At 43.3% G+C, this 21,142-nt stretch overlaps 1 protein-coding gene across 1 annotated transcript in view; it reads right to left on the bottom strand.

Moving 5' to 3' along the window:
* LOC6533011 overlaps positions 1-21,142 on the bottom strand; it is a 105,103-nt gene that overhangs the window by 17,669 nt on the left and 66,292 nt on the right. The window contains exons 5-6 of the mRNA XM_015194281.3: positions 14,260-14,362; positions 11,793-13,974 (exon numbers count right to left, since the gene is read on the bottom strand). Coding sequence (XP_015049767.1) covers positions 11,793-13,971 — 2,179 coding nt within the window. The 5' untranslated portion in view covers positions 13,972-13,974; positions 14,260-14,362. The remainder of the gene's footprint in view (positions 1-11,792; positions 13,975-14,259; positions 14,363-21,142) is intronic.

Below are 21,142 nucleotides of genomic sequence, written 5' to 3'. Positions count from 1 at the left end.
GAACTGAGAGAACTGCTTGAAAAGTTGTTAAGAAACCAGAAGTATTAATAGAAAAATCAACTGGTTACAATTGGTTACAAATGCGTGTTAAGCCATGCAGGAATATATTTCGATGCTCGATTGATTGGCGCCTTAATATTATTAATATTATTATACTTAGGATCGAATAATGTTATATAATTATACAAAATATTTAACTGAAATATTTTACTTCAAAGAAATGTATTTATGTATCTATATCAACTGCTGCTGTTAAATTGCATTTTTTCTGACTGTGCAGCTGCTCTCAGTGCTGCGGGAGGATCGCCCTGCATGCGGTTTAAATTCAAATTTGTTGGCAACAAACAGACAATTAATTTCGCATATACCATGAATGTGCTGAAGGCGCTTTTTGTTTTGTCCTGCCACCAGGCCTCCAGCTCCTCCAGTTCCTCCAGCTCCTTGGCCCCCTTGAATATATCCCCCTACTACTCCGCCGGCTACTCCGGCCAAGTTGTCGTTGTCGCTGTCTATGGCCCGCAGGCATAATGGGCATCTAAGTGCCGGCACAGGCAGACAGCGCGGTTACTGCTCCTCCGCAGGACTCTGTTTTGAGTCCTACCCCGCACATCCCTGAATCCTCGAAGTCCTGCTGCTCTGCATATGTGCGGAGTCTCAAGGCTTTCGCCTACGACCGCGCCCACTTTTATTAGCTCAATTTTTTGCCAGCGCCCCACGCTGTGTGTTTGCATTTGAATTTTAAATGTTATTACTTCTTTTAAATTGATCAGCATCAGGGCGAGTGGGGAGGAGAGCGGGAGGGGTCGCCAAGTCGTGCTAATTTATTCATGGCAAATAATTGTTTGTTAAAAGGGCGCAAAAATGTAGCCAAGTAAATGGATGCTAATCTGCATATGCTGCAAATTGAAATTTGTCAGGGGATAGAAAGGAAAACAGTTTTATTCAACATCGGTTTTTAAATTTTTATTTTAAGGGGAGAATAAAATGGAAATACGCTTATAATAAACTTGGGCAAGGTCAAAGGCGACATTTTGATTATCGTATCTTAGGCATATCAACCATTAAGCGAAATATAATTAATTTCTTGGACTAGTCGGACTTGTTTGCATTAGCCTCAGTTCCCGAGAGACCCTCTGTTTGTCCAGGATAATGCCCGTGCAGGATAGTTGTTACCGAGTACATAACTTAAAGCCAAAAGCAGCTCCTACACTATTCTGCGTTAAATTCCAGGACAAACAGACCTAAGGACATGTCAAGCACAGGCAAACAGGAGGGGCAATCCAAACACACACACAAATGTACATACATATGTACGCAGGGAGATCCTGGAATCCTGGGTGGCGAGGTGTTGGAGTCATAGACAATGATTAAATGATGCCCATCATTCATATGCAAGGCATGAGCGGGAATGGGATTTGGCGGATGGACTGCTGCTGCGGGTCCTGTAATGTAGTGCCATAATCCTTGGCGCAATTTTTGTGTGTACGGAGCAATATGTCGTAATATCCGGCGTTGCCTGTTTTTATTTGCCACGCACACATTCATTTGGCCTACGCAAGGACATATGAGCTAACTGACAGCCATTCTCCTGGCCTCTCCAAGTTTTTGTCCTCCATTCAGGTTTTTGGGGTGGCAGTTGAAAGTACTAAGCGTGGCTATGATTTAGCGCTTTATTATTTGTCGGCTCCTTTTGTCCGCATACCCATACACAGCCGAAAACCATTTCAACAACCTGGCCAACTTGCTTCGACGTGACCGAGTCTCAAAGCTCCAAGCACCGCCGCTTTGTAGCCACTTCATCAATTATTCTTAAGCATAAAATATTTGTCACTTTTACTAAATTTATTGTGACAAGGCTCGTGCACACCTATCACAGCCACACACACACACACACTCGCACACCAGCTGAGGCGAAAGCCAGCGAAAGGACACTTTATAAGAAGCTCTGCATATGAATCACGTGCGTAATGGCAGAAGGAAACCAGAGGGGAAAGGACTTCTTTGGCCTGCGATTGCGTTACCTGGCTCAAGTGGACAGCATTTTGTTTTGTTTACCTTACAGGAAAACCAGAAATGTTGACTTGGATTTGGTTTAGTTACTTAGAAAAAAGATGTAGACTTCTAATATCTGTAACAGCCTAAATGTATCCTACTATTCCATTTCCGTTGGTGAATTTAATGCGAAAGTATACTACTAGTTTTTAGTATACTGCACCATATTTTCCTAGCTCCTAACCCATATACCATTACTTTCCCAGGGCATCTTGACTTCGTTCCGCCTGAACAGACTTCTTCAACTTATATTTTCATTTCCAGGTTTGTTTTGCTGGCACTTCCGCCACGTTTTGTACGCCATATATTTTAACGTCCTGCGTATTTGCCTTTATTTATGCCCTGGCCAAACCATTTCCACATTCACTTCCCGGCATCGTGGACTCCTGGACTCCTTGACTTCTGTACTCCCGGCCCACGTGGCGTATGTGCGATTTGAGTGCTGCCCCAACTCGAAGCGCATTGAATTGAAATTCGCGGAGGACGGAAGTCGGTGTCAAGTGTCGCGGAAGCTTTCTGGCACTTCATCAACTTTGAAGTAAACGTCCGCCCGCCAGGTGGAGCCACAAATCAGATAAGGGCGCACGCGATTAATATTTTTCGAGTCTCTTGGCTTTTCTTCACTTTGTGGTCCTTTGTGGTCTTTGTGGCCGAATCAAAGTGACTTTTGCTTGAAGTTGCCGACGACGACACAACATTTTGTAATTTTCGTCATATTCAACGAGCGTGCTTGCAGGCGGAGGGGGCGTGGCCGGGGTCAAAGGTAGCAGCAGCAAAAACCCATTTAATCCCCGCGTTCCTCAGAAATGGGCGCAAAGTAAACTGTTGACATTTCAGCCTCGGCTTCATGACACCCCAAAAGTGGGTGAAAAGGTGGGCACGTGTGTGTGTGTGTGTGTGAGTTGGTGCTGCTGCTGTTGCAGGACATGCACGTGCTGCTGTCGCTGCAACAGAAGTGGATGTGCATCCAAAGGGACGGGAACAAGCAATCCCCCCTCATATCATCACCGCCTCCCTGCCACGTGTTTACTAAGCACATACACAAAATGCTGCAGCAGGATGCGGCAAGCTCCTCGTTTCCCGCCCAAAACAACTTTACAAATATTTTTGAGGCCTGTGGAGCTCACGAGCAGCTAAATGAGAATTACAATGGTGCAGCTAAGTTGGGGGAAATAATTGGAAGGTACTGAAACAATTCAGCACGCCCAGAAATGTGATTCAAAAGGTTACATGTATTTAAAAGTACTTCAGCCTTTCAAACACAAAAACATACATAATTTCTGTAGGATAACAATTTTTAAACACATTTTGAAAACATTTGGCTGGTCATGATATTTATTTCTGTATTTTTTATCCTCCTCATGATATTTATTTCTGTATTTTTCTCCTCCTCATGATAATTATTTTTTTTATTTTTTCTCCGTGTAAGGGCTAAGTTACAACGTTTGAAAATGGGCGAAGTGTGCGACTTCGATGGTTGGCTGGTGTTAGGGAATGTGTTTTGTGGGTTTGTTTCCAGCCCACCAGCAATCAGGTGCCAACATGCAGGTGAAATGCAAATAATTTTTGTTTTATCTGTAGCGCGGGTATTTTCTTTTTCCTGCTCACTTTGTTTGCCGCACTTTGTTTGCCGAGCTTCCCTTTCCGTTGATTCTGATTTGGATTTGGATTCAGTTCTGTTTTCGCTGCTGGCGGCTCCCCTGCTGTTTGTTGCTGTTGTTAGGATGGCAAATACGAAGGCACACACCCCGCAGTTCCACAATTCATTGTAACTCAAAAACATCACAAAATAAGCGGCTAAGTAACACGCTCCATGCACCACGAACAATTTCTATTATAGTATTTATATATCTATCATCCTTTATTAATTTTATTACATTTTCATTTCGTGATGTATTTGCCAAATATATAAAACCAACACACACATTTTCCTGGCAAAAGGTAGCAGAGCAATTAACAAATTCTCCAAGTAAAAAAACGTATTTTTTCTCATAACCCATTGGCATAGATTGTCATATTTCTACCTACACTAGCCAATAGTTGACATTCAAATGCTCTGATTGTGGCACAATGCAGACTGCCAAAGAAATTGATTTGATTCAGAGTGGAATGGAATGACGTTTACAATCCCCAGCCCTTTAACCAACTTTACTTTCCTGCAATCTGTATTGACTGAATGTGAAACTGTCGACGTTAAGTCGATCCTGGTAGCTGTTTCTACCGTGGCTTTCTATTTCCGATTTTCCTCTTGTTATCCTTTGTCGATTTGGGTTGAGGCTTCTGTTTCATATTTCTGCGTACAGCCAGGCAAATGAAAATTCATTTTCTTCGTTGTCTTTATCCGTGCACTTCTTTATCCTTGTTTTCATAACTTTTGCGCTTGCTCGCACGCAAAACCAAAAAAAAAAATGGGTAAACTGGGGAAAGCCCTCGAAGTGAGGCTTTTGTGGTTGTGTGTGTGGAAAATCCGCATCCGCTGCTGAATCCACATCCGCAGCTATGCGGCTCATGGGCTGTTATGGCAGAAACTAGTTGCATTACACACATTTTTTTTTTTCCTTTTTTGATTCACTGAACGGGACCTCAACCCCTGCCGTGCGTCACTGCCGCCGTAATATTTACTGATGCCACGCCCACTCCGGCCTTTTTCGCCCTCCGGAGAGCGCTGTCAAGTGCACTTGTCGGCGTCATGGCTATTTGGGTTCACAAAATACAAAAAAAAAAAAAAGTCGAGGGCTGAGGGAAAACCCCCTTTGGAAAATGGTGGATGTAAGCCCCACACTGTTGACTGAGCCGATTCACTAAATATTTACCTTGCAGCTGCGTCAGATTTACTTTTATTTGCCCGAACGCTTCTGGAATTTCAATATTAGTTGCGAAAAATATATAAAATGCAACAGCTTATAATACCACAAAGGTGGGGCGACGATTTCGGAGGGGCTGGCGCTCCTCTCACGTAACATTTCAAAGTGTAGTTAATTGATTTTGCAGCACAATGCCAAGCGCAGAAATATGTGCCACCTCCACCCACACACACACACACACCCACACCTACACCTACTCTAGCACCAATACCAATAGCAATTTTCGCAACGTGTTGACAGCCACCCATGAACGCCGTTTTGTATGCAACACAAAAATTGCTGCACTTGTTTGCTCGCTTTTTACATAAATGCCATAAATTGCGTGTTGTTGTCAGTTGATTTTTCGGCAAGAGGCAAGAGGCAAAAGGTTGCCGCACTGCAGTGTTCAGTGTGAAAAGTGTCGCAAAAGGAGTTGCCACGCACCCCCCCTCACCCCTTTCCCAGGCGCGATAAATAAACAAAAATTGTGTTTGTTACCCATGAATATGAATAAATATTTGTCGCAGCTGCAGTTTGCAGCAACAGCATGTGCCGGCAAAAATGAAAGTGTCAACATTTAGGCCAGCTAACTGATTGCTTGAGTGACTAACTGACTGACTGGCTGACTGACTGAATGACTGACGGTTGTCGTTGCCAACAGAAGTTGCCAAAAGCTGTAAATGGCACAAAACTTGTAGCCATCGACATTTTTTTTTGGCAAATTGTTAAAGCGAAATGCGATTGAGTAGTTTGGAGCCTGATCGATTGATTGGCAGTTCCTTCGATTGAATGCAACGCTGAGTGACAGTTTCCTAATGCAATTTGCTTTTCCTGGTAATTATTCGATACGATAGCAGGGAAGTCAACATTTTCAGGCGTGAAAAATGTATATAAATTATACGACAAATTATTGTTCGTCTTGCTCAATGACAGCTGGAAAATTACACATTTATGGTTATCAATCGATTGACAGCCGTAATGCGCTAATTTCAACTTTTGATTGGCAAATTGAACTACAAAAAGTATTTGCACCTACAACTTTTGCCCTTCTCGGCAGAAAAGTTTGTTGTTGCCCGTTGCAAGTTGCAAGTTGCCGCTGCTGTCTGCCGCCTGGTCAACAATTTTCTCACAATAGCATCTCGGGTCGCTTCCTGTGACCCCAACACGTAGATGGGTATACAGCCAATCAAAAGGAAAATCAACCGCAACCGGGGAGGAAAACGAAGGGTAGAGTTGGAGCAGAGCAGAAAAAAATACAAGTAATATGCAAGCATTTTATGCACTTCGACAACTGCCAGCCATGTATTTCAACATTTCCACAATGCGAGTTGGAGTGGCTGGCTGAAATACACAGCTAAAATCGATTAAATCGAATTAAAACATAACTTTAATCTTTTAGATTCAATTTTTAATAATTTCAATTTCTTCCTAATTAACCTAGCTTGTATTGAGCAGATTTAATTTGATTTATATTTATATTTGATTACTTCGTCACTCCAATTATATATTTCCCGTGTAGTAACATATTGGTCAGCAGAAGCTCTGCCATATCGAGATGAGCATGTTCAGCCACTCACGTGCTACATGCTTTGATTTCTTTCGTTACGTTTCATTACAACAATCTCGCTGTCTCTTTCACTTGGACTAGCCCCCTCTCTTACGCTCTCCTTCAGTTCGAGTGGCATTTCGTGTTCGATATTGATGAAAACATACTCACACACACACAGGAGCTCTGTGGTTTTGATTTGCAGTGGCCAAGATGCTCAAGAGTGCTGCTAGAAAATTTCATTTTATTTAAAGCCCCAAAAACAAAAGGCAACTTTTTTTTTTTTGCATGCCAGCACACAACACACAACTCGTTGACCAAAAGCCACACCGTACGGCAAAATCAGCAATCCATCCGAGGACGGACCATTGGTAATCGGAGAATTGCATCAGACCCTTGGCCATAGACAGCATGCATCATGCACTCTTATTATTATGCCAAATATTTTTCTATACCCCCCAGTGATGGAGTTTGCCACCCTCACCTGCACTGAGCGAAAACGGCAGTGACACCCCATCCATTTTCAAGGCAGCCGGGCATTTCGAATGGCAGTTGTTCATTTGTCTTTTTCCGTCTCGCTCCCAAAGTTTGTGGCTTTGCACTCTCGGTCCAAAAACACAACACACTTGCTGAAACCTAATTTATTTAGCAACTAAATCGATGGCAGACACAGCAACAGCATTAGGAGCAACAAAAATAGAAATCTATTCTGGAATAGAAACAGGATGAACTGCGGGCAACAATTGCTTTAAATGGCCAGATCTTGTACGAAAACAGGAAAACTTTCCCTTTATTATTTAAGTTTTGCGAAATCTAAAACGGATTTCTGTGAAAACTTTGAGCGAGTGCTAAGACAGCGGAAATATATTGTTCGGTGAAATTTATTGGTATTTGCGGAAATGCTACGCAGCCTAATGATTCATAAATAAATGTCGTAGAGATGACTAGAGATGTGCAATCAAGTTTAAATGACTTGATTTTGGGGGAATTTTTCAAGTTTTGTTTCGATTTTTGATAAAGAAATTCAGTTATTAAATACTAAGAACAATAAGCTATTAAATAATTGAAAAAACTTTTGTTTCGGACTGTCTTTTTTTTTTTTAAACAAGTTTTTGCTACTGCTAATTGGTTTCAGCCAGCACTTAAGGCAATTGAAGTCATCGGCTTAAAGCACTTAAAAATAGAATGATTTTTTCCTGAGTTACTCTACACCTTTTCCACTTTTTCCTTTCCCACTTTCTAACCTCTCATATCTTTGGGATTTTCAGAAGTGTCCGAGACTTTTCCTCATTGGTTTTTTTGGTCCAAATTCGATGAGATTTTTTCGAATGCTAACTTAAAAGTGAATGTCCCATGTCGCGCACACACATGAGCACATGAAAATTTACCATTCTGTTTGTTGTTAAGCTGTCTTTCTCCTTTTCTTTCCCTTTCATTCACTTCACTGTGCTGTTCTTGTTGTAATGCAAAAAGCGCATCAGGCATTTGTATGCATTAGCTGGCAAAACGAACATTTTATGGCAGCTGAGAGGGGCAAAAGCTGGGGAAAATCGGGCAAAAGCTGGGGAAAGCGAGCCAGGAGAGCTGGGAAATGGCTTTAGCACAAATATGCATGTCGGCACATTCTTGCATAGAATTGCACTTAAATGCAGAAAATGGCACACAGGGTTAGCATAGTATTGGGGTTGAGGGAAAAGGGGGGAATTGTACCCGGGAAAACCGAGAAAATGCGGCCATAGCTGGACAAGGGCTCGTTGGGCACTTATAGGGACGTCATGAAAATCAGGAAACAGGATATATTAAGTTTGAGGAATGGCCGAAGCCTGGACACACTAGTGATGTTGCTGTTGTCGCAACAATAAAATAGCCGCAGCAGCAACTCAAGTAGAAGAAGGGCCGTAAAACTGCCCCCCTTTGCCGCCTGCGACACTTTTTATGGCCACACATAAAACAGCAGCAGCAAAAGCAGCAACAACAGCAGCAGCAGCAACAGCAGCAGCAACATGGAGCTGCAACAGCAGCAACTTTTTCAATTGCCTGCCGCAATTTCTATTAGTGTAAATATGCAAAGTACATGAAGACATGAGGCTCAACTTCCGCTGAGCTTGGCAATATAAAATGCAAAATGTAACAATGTTGCTGCTGTACTATAGATGTTTCCACTGCTGTTGCTGCTGCTGCTGCTGCTGCTGCTATTGGCATTTGGTGCTACAATTGCTGGCCATATTTAAAAATCTCATTTCCAAACGCTTTTCACATTCACACTTCATTAAAGTGCGCAAAAGAGAGGGTCAGTGCGAAATGGAAAGAGATGGCGAGTGCGGGAGTGAAAAGAAATTTAAAGCAGACGCCATTAAATGAATGGAGCGACGTTTGAAAACAGAGAAGAAACATTAGTGAAGCAAATTGCAATGAGCAGGAAAGCAATGCGAAAATTTCGCAGAATGGTAAAGGAAAAAGGGAGGTGGAAATGCTAATGACTTAATATCCACCATCTAGTATACATAGATATTCCTTTGAGACTCAAATGACGGCAGCGTGTTAATTGGAAATGTTTCCCAACCCAATGCCACTCGAAACTCGGATTAAATAATTTTATGATTTGCTCAATTAAATGCTCCTTTCGGCCCTTTATCAAAGCAATTAAATTCTATTAGTCACAAGTTTCTATGTGGGCTAAAAGCCGTCAGTTGTGCAATTTATGACGAGTTTCCACAAATTAATTAGCTATAAAAATATATTCTTAGATAAAAACGTATTTGCTTTGCAGATTAAAGAGGATTTTTTGCGTAAATGTGGAAAAATAATAACGCTAGTTAAGCAAAAATATAAATCAAATAACTTTCATTAACTGAATGTAATAAAATGACAATCAAATAGCTGAAAACTATTTTTTTTTAGCATAAATTCATTTTCAAACAAATCAAAAATCAATAGAATCATTTTTGTTTTGTTTCTCTGATGATGAATAAAAGGCTTTTCCACCTGATTTTAAAGCGAATTGCTATGAATGAACACACTTTTCTACCATCGACTTAATGGAAGGGAAAACTTTTTCCCAGCCGGCACTGAACTACTTAAAATATTACAATTTTCATTCAGATTCCATTCGGAAGTCAGAGTTCGGACATCGGACATCGGGGCGCACTTTTTTCCTATCACAGACGAATATTAAATATTAATAGTCCGGCGAGTTCAGGCCATGGTCATGACTCAAATTTGGCCGCGTTGGCGTTGCGGCATTAGAAATGCAAATTTCACCGTCGAGCGGCCAGACTCTATCACTTTAATGCCTTTCACTGCGATTTGGCCCGTCTGGCGACCCACTCTCCATCTACATTTTTCCCTCTTTAATATATTTTTTTTTTTTTTTTTGTACACCGGTGAATGCAACACGTGCGCCATAAATCATCTCGGATGGTCGGAATATTGGGTGGGTGGGTTTTGGTTTGGCTCTAAGCGCCCGTAGCGAACCAATTTCAAAAATCAAATCAAAAATAGTTTGCAAACTTCCAAGTGCTTTAACTCCCGGCAAACAATGCAACAAATTGCAGTCAGCGCAGGAGGAACTTTGTAATTGTCTTGCGGAGACACGTGGGCGCCATTGCCACGACCATGTCACCTTTATGACGCTGTTGCTCCTCCTCCCCAATGCCTCTCCTCTGGGCTTTTGGCCACAATAGACAGCCACGAGCGAAGTGAATGCCATGGTGGTGGTCTGTTGGTGTCTTTGGGCCCTACGACGCGTTAGCATTGTCTGAATGCATTGCTGAAATGCTTGGGTATTGCAAGAAAGTCTGCTATCCTTTCCTTCAAGAAGGTTTCTATGTGTAGGGAGGAAAGTCTTCATTTATGAATTTCAAAAATTATAGAAAAGTTCAACTCGGTAAATGAGCGAAATAACATGCTTGCAAAGCCTTGAAACACACTATTATAAACTTTAACCTTCTAAAATTGTCATTCATTTATTCTCCTTACTTATGAAAGCTTAAATTCTAAAACCATTTATTTTCAAAAGTAACTATGCGTTGGATTCTGATTAAATGCTTATGTTTAATAAGTACCGAACTTAAATCAAATTATTCGCTGTAGTTGCGCCATATAGGCGAGTGAATAACCCTGATACCCACTCAGTTCACTTTAGTTCAGTGCAACTCAACCGAACTCAACTCGATTCCCTGATGGACAGAAGTTTTTCTCCACCGTCGAAATTTAATTGAATGAAAACTTTTTGTCTGTCTATGGAGCTCTTGTTTCCCCGCCAGCTTAACCCCTGTGTGCCGGCTGTTAATTTGCTTTGAATGAAGTCGAACATGTGTGCCACGACCCCCCTTCCCCTCCCCCCTCTCTGTACCTGGCGTAAGCGTACTGCATATGTGAATGCGAATAGTTCGCCGGCATATCGCCGTGCGTCGCTGCCATTTGTGGGTGCAAATGTCACGTCTACTTGGCCTGCTAGTCGTTTCCGTTGTAGTTGGAACTGTCGTTTTGTTTGCCGCTCAACTACGTGCTGTGGGTGGTTCAGGGTGGTGCTGTTCACTGGGTGGTTCAGTGGGTTACGTGCAGTGGATAGCTCGGTGGGTGGGCGGCAGAGCGTGTGCCGTTGACAGGGCGACTGTGTCAAAGGGCCTGACTGCGGCTCCGTCTGATGCTTGATTATGGTGTTAACCCCTGCGTGAACTTGCGCTAGGTGTGACCCCTTATCCTCTAATTCTCTACTCCCCTATTCCAGCACCTCTATCCGCATTCAAATGCCAGCATTTCAATTGGCTCTCGCACAACCCCCTGGCCAAAACAGTTTTCATGCTTGTTAGGGAATTTGTATAATGCATAAAGTGTCGCCGCCAACTTTGCGTATACGTAATGTGCAATGTGGCAAACTCCGTAGACCGTGCCGTGATGATGAGCAATTAGCAAACAATGCCAGCATTTTCATTTTCACTCAAAAGCAAACAGAGTCCAGTGAGTGAGTGTATAAATGACAGACAGATAGTTAAAATGCTAGTAAAATGGTAGACAGCGAATAGGAGTTGCTTCCACTAGGGAATAGATATGTCATTTCTAAATAATACACAGAAAAAGGAACTGTGAAATTTTTACATATTAATATGTGACTATTTTAGATGCTAACTACGGCAACAACTTATATCAAATGTAGATTTTTGCATTTAAAATCCTTTGAAATAGTTTTTAAATTATAAAAACTTTACTTTTCTCTTTGTTATAAAAGTTGGTTAACTAATGAAACTTGGCTGAAAAGTGCTGGCCCTTGCAATAGTCCGAACTGCTAGCTCATAATTAAAAGTCAACTGTTTTATGGCATGACGGGATTCCAGAAGCGAAGTACTCACCAGTGGGAAAAATGCTGACAGGACTCGCAGTGACATGCGGCGACCCATCCGCTGGCAGTGATAATTTGGCAGAGGACTCGCTGCTGTCAAATATTTGGGGTCCTGGCAGAACATCTTCATAATGCAAACTATCCGGTTTTATGAACGGCGTAGCTGCCTCGCCGGAAGTTGTAAAGTTATGCTCATCATCAACGTCAGCCGCAAACAGCGTTGCCTCCTGCTGATCCGTTGATGTTGCTGCTGTTGCCGGTGATGTTGTTGCTGCTGCTGTTGCTGCTGCTGCTGTGGCTCCTATTGTTGCTGCTGCTGCTGTTGCTGCTGCTGCACAATTTCGCTTGCGATTGTAGTATTCGTAGTTTGTTTTCGTTGCTGCAGCACCGCTGCTGGCATCGCTGTCATCAGTTGTCGCCGCTGTCGCAGTCGTGGCTATGATTTTATCCTCGACCATAAATTGCACTTTTTTGCGTGAACCCGGCGTGATTGCTGCTCCGGCTGCTCCAGCTGCTGTCGCTGCAATGGCGACATTGGGTGTAGGTGTTGATGTCGCCATGGGCGTGCTGGAGGGCGTGGGCGTGGCAGCTGTACCCGTCGGCGTCGGTATATAGAACTGTGACTTGCCCGCGGGCGTTACCAATCCAGAATTGTCAGCCGGATGAAGTGGCAAAGGAGTCATACCCACACCAGGCAACTCGAGTGTCGTGGGGCGCTTCAGTATGGACTTGATGGCTGGCGAAGTGGGCGTTACAGTGAGCACTGTATATGCTGAATCATTGTCCTTCTCTATTTTCTCCACTTTGGCTGGCGTCACAGCCTTGGGCTTCACTGCCGTTGCTGCAGTTGCTGCATTTACTGCAGCTGCAGGAGGTGATGTTGCTGCTGCGGTCATTTCCGCTGGCTCATCCGCTTTTTTATTGGGCGGCGGTCGTCGTGGTCCATTAGACGCCGTCGACTCTCCTCCAGAAACCATAATAATTCGCTCATAGCTGTCACCTGGATCGGAGCTGTCACCAGACTTATCGCCCAGGCTAATACGCTGGCCAGCTATGGCCGCCACATTGCCGCTGTAGAACTTGCTGGTGGTGCCCTTGGTCTTCCGCTCACCCAGCTCGTCGTCGTTCAGCTGGGCATCGGCCACATCAAAGTGGTCGTTGGGCTTCCTTAGGTTGCTCTGCAGCTTGCCGTTTTCGCTTGAGATCAGGTCATAGGGATTGACATGGCAGCGGAGTATGGATCGCCGGCTGGTAGCCCTCGTGGCTAGGCCGCTGCTCTGGAGCAGCGATTCATTATCCTCCATGAGCCAGCAGTCCGTGGGATCGGGAACTGCTGCTGGAACTGCCACCCCTGGAGATTTCTGGTTGGGCGCCGGTGGGGGTGGTGCCCTGGTGCGAGTGCGACCCCTTGTCTGATTTGCCACCGTTTCGCTGCGACTACGTGACTTGCTGTCCGCGTCCTTGGAGCTTGGCTCCGGCGACAGGAGTCGCGTGCGTCGCATCAGGTCATAGGGATCCTTCTGCGGATCCAGAATGGAGGGACGTGATTTCTTTGTCGCACTCACCACACGCATGGTGGCCGCCATGGGGCGACGCGAGTTGCTCGAACCGCTGACAGCCGGCAGACGCACTGTGCCGCCGGTGGTGCCACCAATGGTGGCCAGGGGCAGTCGTGACCCCTTGCACTTCTTGCACACACTCGCCTTCTTCACGTCACGTTTCGTGCCATTCAGATACTCGGCACAGGAGCAGATCACCACGGCCAGGGCTGTTGTGCCCGGCACTCCCTCCGTTGCCGCGAAAATGGCAGCAGCATGTGGATGATATCCGTAGGATGGGCGAGCCGGGATGCCACGCACCGTTCCATAGATCCATGGCTCCGCGTACTTCATCGAGCGTGAGAGGGCGCTGGGCAGGAACTCGGCGGCGGGAACCGGCGGCAGTTGGTAGGCGGTCACCATCTGGTGATGGCCATGGTGGGCCAAGTGTTGTTGCTGCTGCTGCTGCTGTTGTTGGAGTTGCTGCTGGTGCTGCTGCAGTTGCTGGTGTTGCTGCTGCATGTGCAGCTGCAGCTGCTGCATGGCCTGCATGCCGCTGACGGCGGCTAGAGAAGCGTTCTTGTCCACGCTGTCAGCGCTGCCGAGGGTCTTGAGCCGCTGACTCCACGATTTCTTAGACTTGTCGTACATGAGCTGTAGAAAAAATAAAACATTTAAAAATATAAATATATTTTATATATGTATAAGTAAGTAACAAACCATATTGTAAGTAAATACTGATTATAATAATATATATAAATACGTATTTACAAACCGAACTACATTAAAACAAATGTTAGTAATTATCAATCATGTTTCACGGTAATTATTAATTATTATTAGGTATGTAAAATATGTTAGAATTAAAAGGTATTTAAAACCAGACCCATATGATAACCATTTTTAGACTGCATTTTAAATGGCAATGTGCGAACGAACCTTTTTGTCCTTGTTGCTAGTGCGCTCATAATACCCAATTTAAATTAATGGCTCCGATGCACTCTGTCCTTTGTTGCTCATCAGCTAAAAAACCGCCTGCTGCCTGGAATAGAGGAGATAAAAAGTGAAAAAATGGGAAAAATTATTAAAGCGCAACGCGTCCAGCGGGAAATCCGTTTAGAAAAGTTTTATTATTGAAAAAGTTTAAAATGCGATTATGTGAAGGGTGCGGGAAGGGCGAAGAGAGTTCGGTTTTATCTAATGTTTGTGTTTTGCTTTCGAGTTGGCTAATGAAAAGAGGTCCTAAAAAATCGTCCAGGATTAGGCAGAAAATTGATCCGCAAAATAAAAAAAAAGGTATTCCTTGTTTACCTTAATTAATTTCGCCCAAAAGTGATTAAATATTTTCAGCTGTGCCTTTTGCAGCCTCAAATCGCATCCATGCTCGAAAACTCAATTTGTTCCACACAAGTCCCTAGCAATTTCTCACAATTCTCATCCGCTCATTCCCAACTCCTTGGCTGCCAAATCAAATAAACCAGTCAAAAGAATATAAACCGCATTCAAGGCGCTGCTGCCACTTTCCTTGCCTGATTTTTTTCTGGTTTTTGGGAAAGTTCTTTTCAGGCTGCTTTCACTGGAGATTGGCCAAAAAAAAAAGAGTGAGAGAGAGAAAGAGAGTTAGAGTTGGTAGCACCTACACACTGGCTGAAAAGCGGACAACTTTGTTTTCATTTCGCCGGCAGTGAATTTTTGTCATCATCGTGACCACTTTTCACAATCAGTGGGACTGGACCAGAATCTTTGCCAGCTTTCATGTTGCTTTCTTGCTGCGATTGCTGCGATTGCTGCGACTGCTGCGCTTTCTGCTGCCAGTTTCGTGATGTTGCTGCATCTTGCTGCCTCTTGCCGCATCCTGCAAGTGGATATTAATCAAAATGCGGGCCAAAACTCCCACGCGAGAGGTGCTGTTTTGGCCCAGTTCGGACCTGGGTTAGTAGACTCCTGTGGCACCGGGGCTTAGTCTTGGCCAGACTTTCTTATTGTTGTTCTGCCACAACAACAGCAAGTTGCTGATTTTTAGGTTTTTTCATTTCTTATTTCGGTGTCTTGGCCTGCAAACACGTCCGCGTGCCCCGTTGAAAAATGTTGATAAATGTTGACAATTTTTCCGGCAACCACTCGTGATAAATCTAATTTTTCTCTGGCCCTGGCCCGGCCAGTGCCTTCAACTTTCAGTTAGTTGCATTGTTGTCACCAGCAGTTGTTGTTCGTGTTGCTCATGTTGTTCGCTGTGTTGCCTGTTGTTCCGTTGTGACTGTTGCTCTCTAGCAGTTTTGATTACACGGCTGCCCTTGTGTAGGTGTGAAATAAAATTAAAAACGTGTCATTTTTTGCTTTATCGCCATCGCCTGACGCGGTGGCGCCCAAGTCCACTGGGTAAAGTATGAGCAGAGCATGACCCCTGACCCCGACTGCAACTAAGTAACGATGTAGCTACATGAACGGGAACAACAGCTACACTTGCTGTGGGTGTGGGTGAAATTTAAGCCACTTTTGTAGGTTTGGCTTATGTTTAACTGATGGTTTCAGGTTGAGGTTTGAAATGGTAAATATGAGGTGAGTTTGACTCCCAGCTAACTTACATTCTACGCAGGGAGAGACGTTCTTTGCAATAGATATAGTACTTTACAGATAGATATAGTCTAAAAATCTAAAAATTATTTTTCTATAGAAAGGTCATAGACGACTTTTACATTGATTTTTTGTCAAACTTTTTTCACGTGTGATTATCATGACATACAAATTTAGCATAATAAAGAGTGCCTATGTATTATTATCTGATTTTACTTTTATCTTTTCTTCTCTTTTAAAGTATATTTTCTTTGTTCTATTGATTCCTCAACCATTCGATTGTTTTCCGAAAGTCTTTCACTTTTGTCTGCGACTCTCCCACCTGGCGCATTCATTCATTTTTCACTTGGCATAATCAGCGAATCAGAGGGAGGAATTTGCATTTAAGCGGATTTAAGCTGTAATTAAGCACTTTGATTGTCTCTAGCTGGCTGACTGGCTTTGGCTCTAATCCGTTTCCTTTCCTTTCCAGCTTCATAATTTTTCACGCTCAATTGGCCACGACTGTTGGGCGAATCGTTTCGTCCACTTTTTTTTTTTTACCCGCCGCATTTGCGCCAAATGCAATTTGTCATTATAAATTTACGTCAGTTTAGGCAAAGGCAAAGGATCGAGGAGGGGGAAAGAGAACGGTTTCAGGACGACAGACGCAGCCAAGTTGCACAGAAGTTTGCTTCCGTGCGAACTCTTGGCGAAAAAGGAACTACTGCATTTTTCAATATATTTCCAAGTTGACTCTCTTTCTCCCTGCACAAAAGTTTTTCCCCCATTCTTTTCTTTTCGATTTTGTTATTGTCTTGGCCCCGTTGGTAGGTGTTTGGTTAGGTGTCGGATTCGCCCACTTGGGTGGCAAACTTGGCCATGCCGCAGATTGATGGTCATATGAAAAAGTAGTTAACGCCCAATCGAAACTGCAGCCAAAGTCGATGCCAAAGTCGGGCTAATTAAGTGACTGAGGGTTAAAGTTTAATATAAATTCCAGTAATCATTTGCCCATTTGCAGCTGCACGAACATTTAAAATGCAATTACGGTGCAGATGCCCAGCAGCAACAGCAACAGCAGCAGAGACACAAAGGCGAAATAAAGGAGCTCAGATGAGCTCTGGGAATACACCGGAGGGTTCCATTGATGTGGGCATATGCTGCCCGTTGGATTGGGATCATGCCATAAGCGGATTAGCGGACAGCGGACTGCAGACATTGGACACTGGACTCTGGACTTTGGACTGCATCCAGACTGGTGGACATTCAGCAAACTCCGGTTTCTCAGGTAACGGGCAGACACATCAAGCATACGCTCCGTTGTGCAGCTCTAAATTAACAATTTCATTTAGCTGTTTGCCAGCAACTTAATTTATTCAAGTGATGACGTTCCCGGCGCCACCGTTTGCTGTCAGCTCGAAAAATTGGCCAAGAAAATGGTTGCGGGAGGTGGAGCAGCAGTTGCCGTCATGGTGGAAATGTGCAGCACAACCAGACGACGACGACATAATCACCGCTTTGGAGCGCCAAATTTACGCGTTGCAAACGCTCAGCTAAGCTCGGCTCAGGCTAAGTAACATAAAATAAAAGTGGTGGAGTGGTCTGGTCCTCGAAAGGAATCAGGAAGCGTGGAGGGTACAGGCTTGAAGCGCTGAGAAAAATAACTCGGCAGCTAAGTAATTTACAAGTTTAAATCAATATGTTTAATTTTATTAAAATAATCTTAAATTACTGCGCAAAAATAGCTGAAATATGAAGACATATTCGGAACAATATTTCGAATGTTCTGATCTATATACTGATACTTGTAGTCGCAAAAAACAGAAAAACGATATTTGGCCAATATTCAAAAATCATCATCAAAAATTACAAAAAATGTGAAAAAAATGGGATTTTTTTTGAAAACGCCGTTCGATTGGAAATTTAATTACGAACTCAGCGAGGTATGGCATTCCATATTTGGACCACTATTTCGAATGCCGTGATAAAAATACTGATAATTATTTACGCAAAAAAACAGAAAAACTATTTTCGCCAAAATTTCAATATTTACGATTGGTATTTTCGGTATAATTTGTCTGAAAATGGTCAGAAAGCGAAAATAATTACAGTTTTTAACTCCTAATTACCAATACTAACCAACCAAATCACTTTTTGACCGACTGTGTTAAAATAATTTTTGTCCATTTTTTCGCATTTTTTGAAAGGGGTACCATCATCAAAAATTGCAAAAAAAGTGAATAAAATAGAATTTTTTTTTGAAAACACAGTTTGATAGGAAATTTAATTACGAACTTAACGAGGTATGACATTCCATATTCGGACCAATATTTCGAATGTTCTGATCAAAATACTGATATTTATAGTAGCAAAAAACAGAAAAGCGATTTTCCGAAAAATTTCAATAAAATTAACTTTAACTGAATCATGAATACAATATTAGCATTACTCATTAAAATTTATTTATGGATGTTGCATTAGGAATGGCTTAATGAATGCATGATACATATTTATATATTTTTTGTATTTAAACATATTTTTCTAAGTGCACAGCCAGCAGCATTTTCGCTTGGCAAGCGTTGTAGTGGAAGCAGCAGCTTCATCCTGCCCAGGAGATGGCGGCATCAGGAACAGGAGCTCCGGCATCAGCTGCCTTAAGTCCTCTCTGAAGGCGACGTGTGCAACTTTGGAGCTGCTTCCTGCTCCTGCTCCTGCTCCTACTCCCGCTGCTGCTCCTCGCCTGCTTTTGTTGCAGCTGCCACAGGCGGTTGCCAAAAGAACCAGACGGATGCGAAGCCCAGAAGGAGATGAAGATGAAGTGGCTGACGGCAGATGGAAGACGGAATACGGAAGACGGCTGACTGGCAGCGTCTGAGTCGGCACTCTATTTATATTGAATTAAATTTATTGAAAAACCTAATGAGGTATCTTTCCTGCCATCACTCGCAGCCTCGTTTCAGTTTCGGTCACACAGTGCAGCGCCAAAATAGTCGGCAGATTTATGCTTAGACAAATTAATTTATGCAAGCAGACAGTTAAGTAAATTACGACAGGCATAAATTGCAAAGCCGAAATGGGAACGGCAATGGCAACTTTCGGGGCATTAAAGTAATTTACTAAAATGTACACATGCCTGCCTTTGCGGGGGCAGATGACGACAACAAACTAATTGAATTTGCTACTTAGTGAAATGTGAAATGTTAACAACTTTTGTGGTACATTTGCTTGTAGAGTGTAGAGTACAAATAGTGTAGGCAGTTTCTGGCTGCAGGCGGTGTGGCCCAACTTTTGCCAGCCAACTTTCTTCGCCTTAAAGTGCAGTGGCAGTGGCCATTAAATTTGCGCAATTAACCAGACGCAAGCGGAGACTGTGTGTCTGTCTGGCTGGATGGCTGGCTGGCTGGGCCGGAGTTGCTTAACTTTGCTAAACTAATTAAAATGCATATTCTGCTGCAACTTGCACAGCAACATAAATGCGAAAACTTTCGCTCGGTCGCCAAGTAACAGGCAACAAGCAACCAGCAACAATGCAACATGCCAGTGCAAATGGGATAGGTAAACAAATGGCAGCCAGCCAGCCTAACTCGTCTAGGATTCACTATCCTCCTTCCTGTCGCCTGTCTTCGTCCTGCCTTCGTCCTCCATCCACATGCAGGAGCTGCAAAAGGACGACACGTTGATGACAGTTTTGTCCAAGGCCCCTGCAATTTGTATAACATGCTGGGCAGTTCCTGCCAACTCCACACCACACCACTGCTGCTAGAGCATTTTGCTAAAGCAAAACTTTTTGTAAACTCATTAGGGCAGTTGGCCAAGCAGGCAGCCAAGCGACTGCGCTAACCAAACGGGTCAAAGCCGAGCCCAACTAGCCCACCACCAACGAAGGCAACTTTTTGAAAGAAAACAGCCATCTAGTGACAGCGAAGTACACCGCCAAAAAGTGTTTAACTTACACATATTTCTAAATTAAATTTAGCTTATATAGAAATACTACATTGCTGAGGCTAAATTACGTTTATCGGAGGTGAAAAGTTATAGACCAAAACTATATTTTGATTATAGCTTTTTTGCGGTGTAACAAATGAGCCCGGCCAGTGGAAAAAACATGGGATAGGGACAGTTGTTGCCTAGTTGCTGGTTCAGTAATAGGAACAGGAGCAGGACCAAAACCCGGACCAGTATCCTTACAGGACACCGGAATAAACAAAAGGCAAAGAAGGGGCCAAGATAAACAGGCAACTTCTTATGCAGGCACGGCTTACTGTCGCTTTTCATGCGGCTAAACATGCCCGACGGTGCAGTTGAAATTTTATTTATGGCATTAACTCGAGACAAGGGCGTTTCCTTGGCGATCGGGCCGCACAATGAAAAGTGGGCGGGGCTCACACCCGTGGCCAGCTCGTAATAAACATAATGAAAATGATGCACATAATGAAGCGCACTAATCGACTGCCGCTGTCGCTTTAAGTATTTATGCCTTACAAGATGGCAATTGATTTAAATTTCAACGGGATGTTGCTGCAATTAAACATGTGGCTATGTGCATATACATATGTACGTAAAAAACATATTTTATAGAAATGAACATATGGGAAAGTGCGCCTTTTGGCTCGCCAAATTGATTGTGTGGAAAATTTAATGTGCATGCGACATTTTTCATAGCCTACTTTGGAGTGTTTGCAAATTGCATTGCCCACAGACTGCATAATTGCGAGCATATGTAAAACAACACCCCGTGTTGTGCGTGTGTGTGTGTGTGTGTATGTGTGTACTTTAATTGTTAACACTCACATTCACTTTGGGCTGAGGTTTCTGTTTGAACATCGCGCGACTCATTTCAATAATAAAATTGACTTGCTGGCCGCATTATGTGCGCCATTTATTTATTACGGGCTAGCGGGGTTCGGTCGGCATTTATTAATATTATTTGAGCGAAAATAATGATGTTGGTGTTCAGTTAAGTGTAAAGCACTTTGTGAATATTATTTTCCAATTAAAAAAAAATGCTGCTGCTGCCCCAAAAAGTACCCAATCATTAACTGCATATTTTTGTGACCCGCTTAAAAATTGCCTTCGCCAATCGATGATGGCATTCGAGTTTAATGCACCCCGAAGGGCTCATAAATTGCAAAAGACTTGCGGTCAAGAGATAAGGCCCAAGAGCTGAGATGATTTGTCTTGACACGTGTCAATATGGTATGTTGCACAGAGAACTCAATTAGTGGCTGCCGCAAATTGGCCTCACTTGATAGTCACATTGAGGTTG

The sequence above is a fragment of the Drosophila yakuba genome, chromosome 3L, assembly GCF_016746365.2.
Source record: "Drosophila yakuba strain Tai18E2 chromosome 3L, Prin_Dyak_Tai18E2_2.1, whole genome shotgun sequence".
Classification (NCBI taxonomy): Eukaryota; Metazoa; Arthropoda; class Insecta; order Diptera; family Drosophilidae; genus Drosophila; species Drosophila yakuba.
The sequence above is the reverse complement of the archived record's forward strand: the minus strand, read 5'-3'. Positions and strand labels throughout refer to the sequence as shown.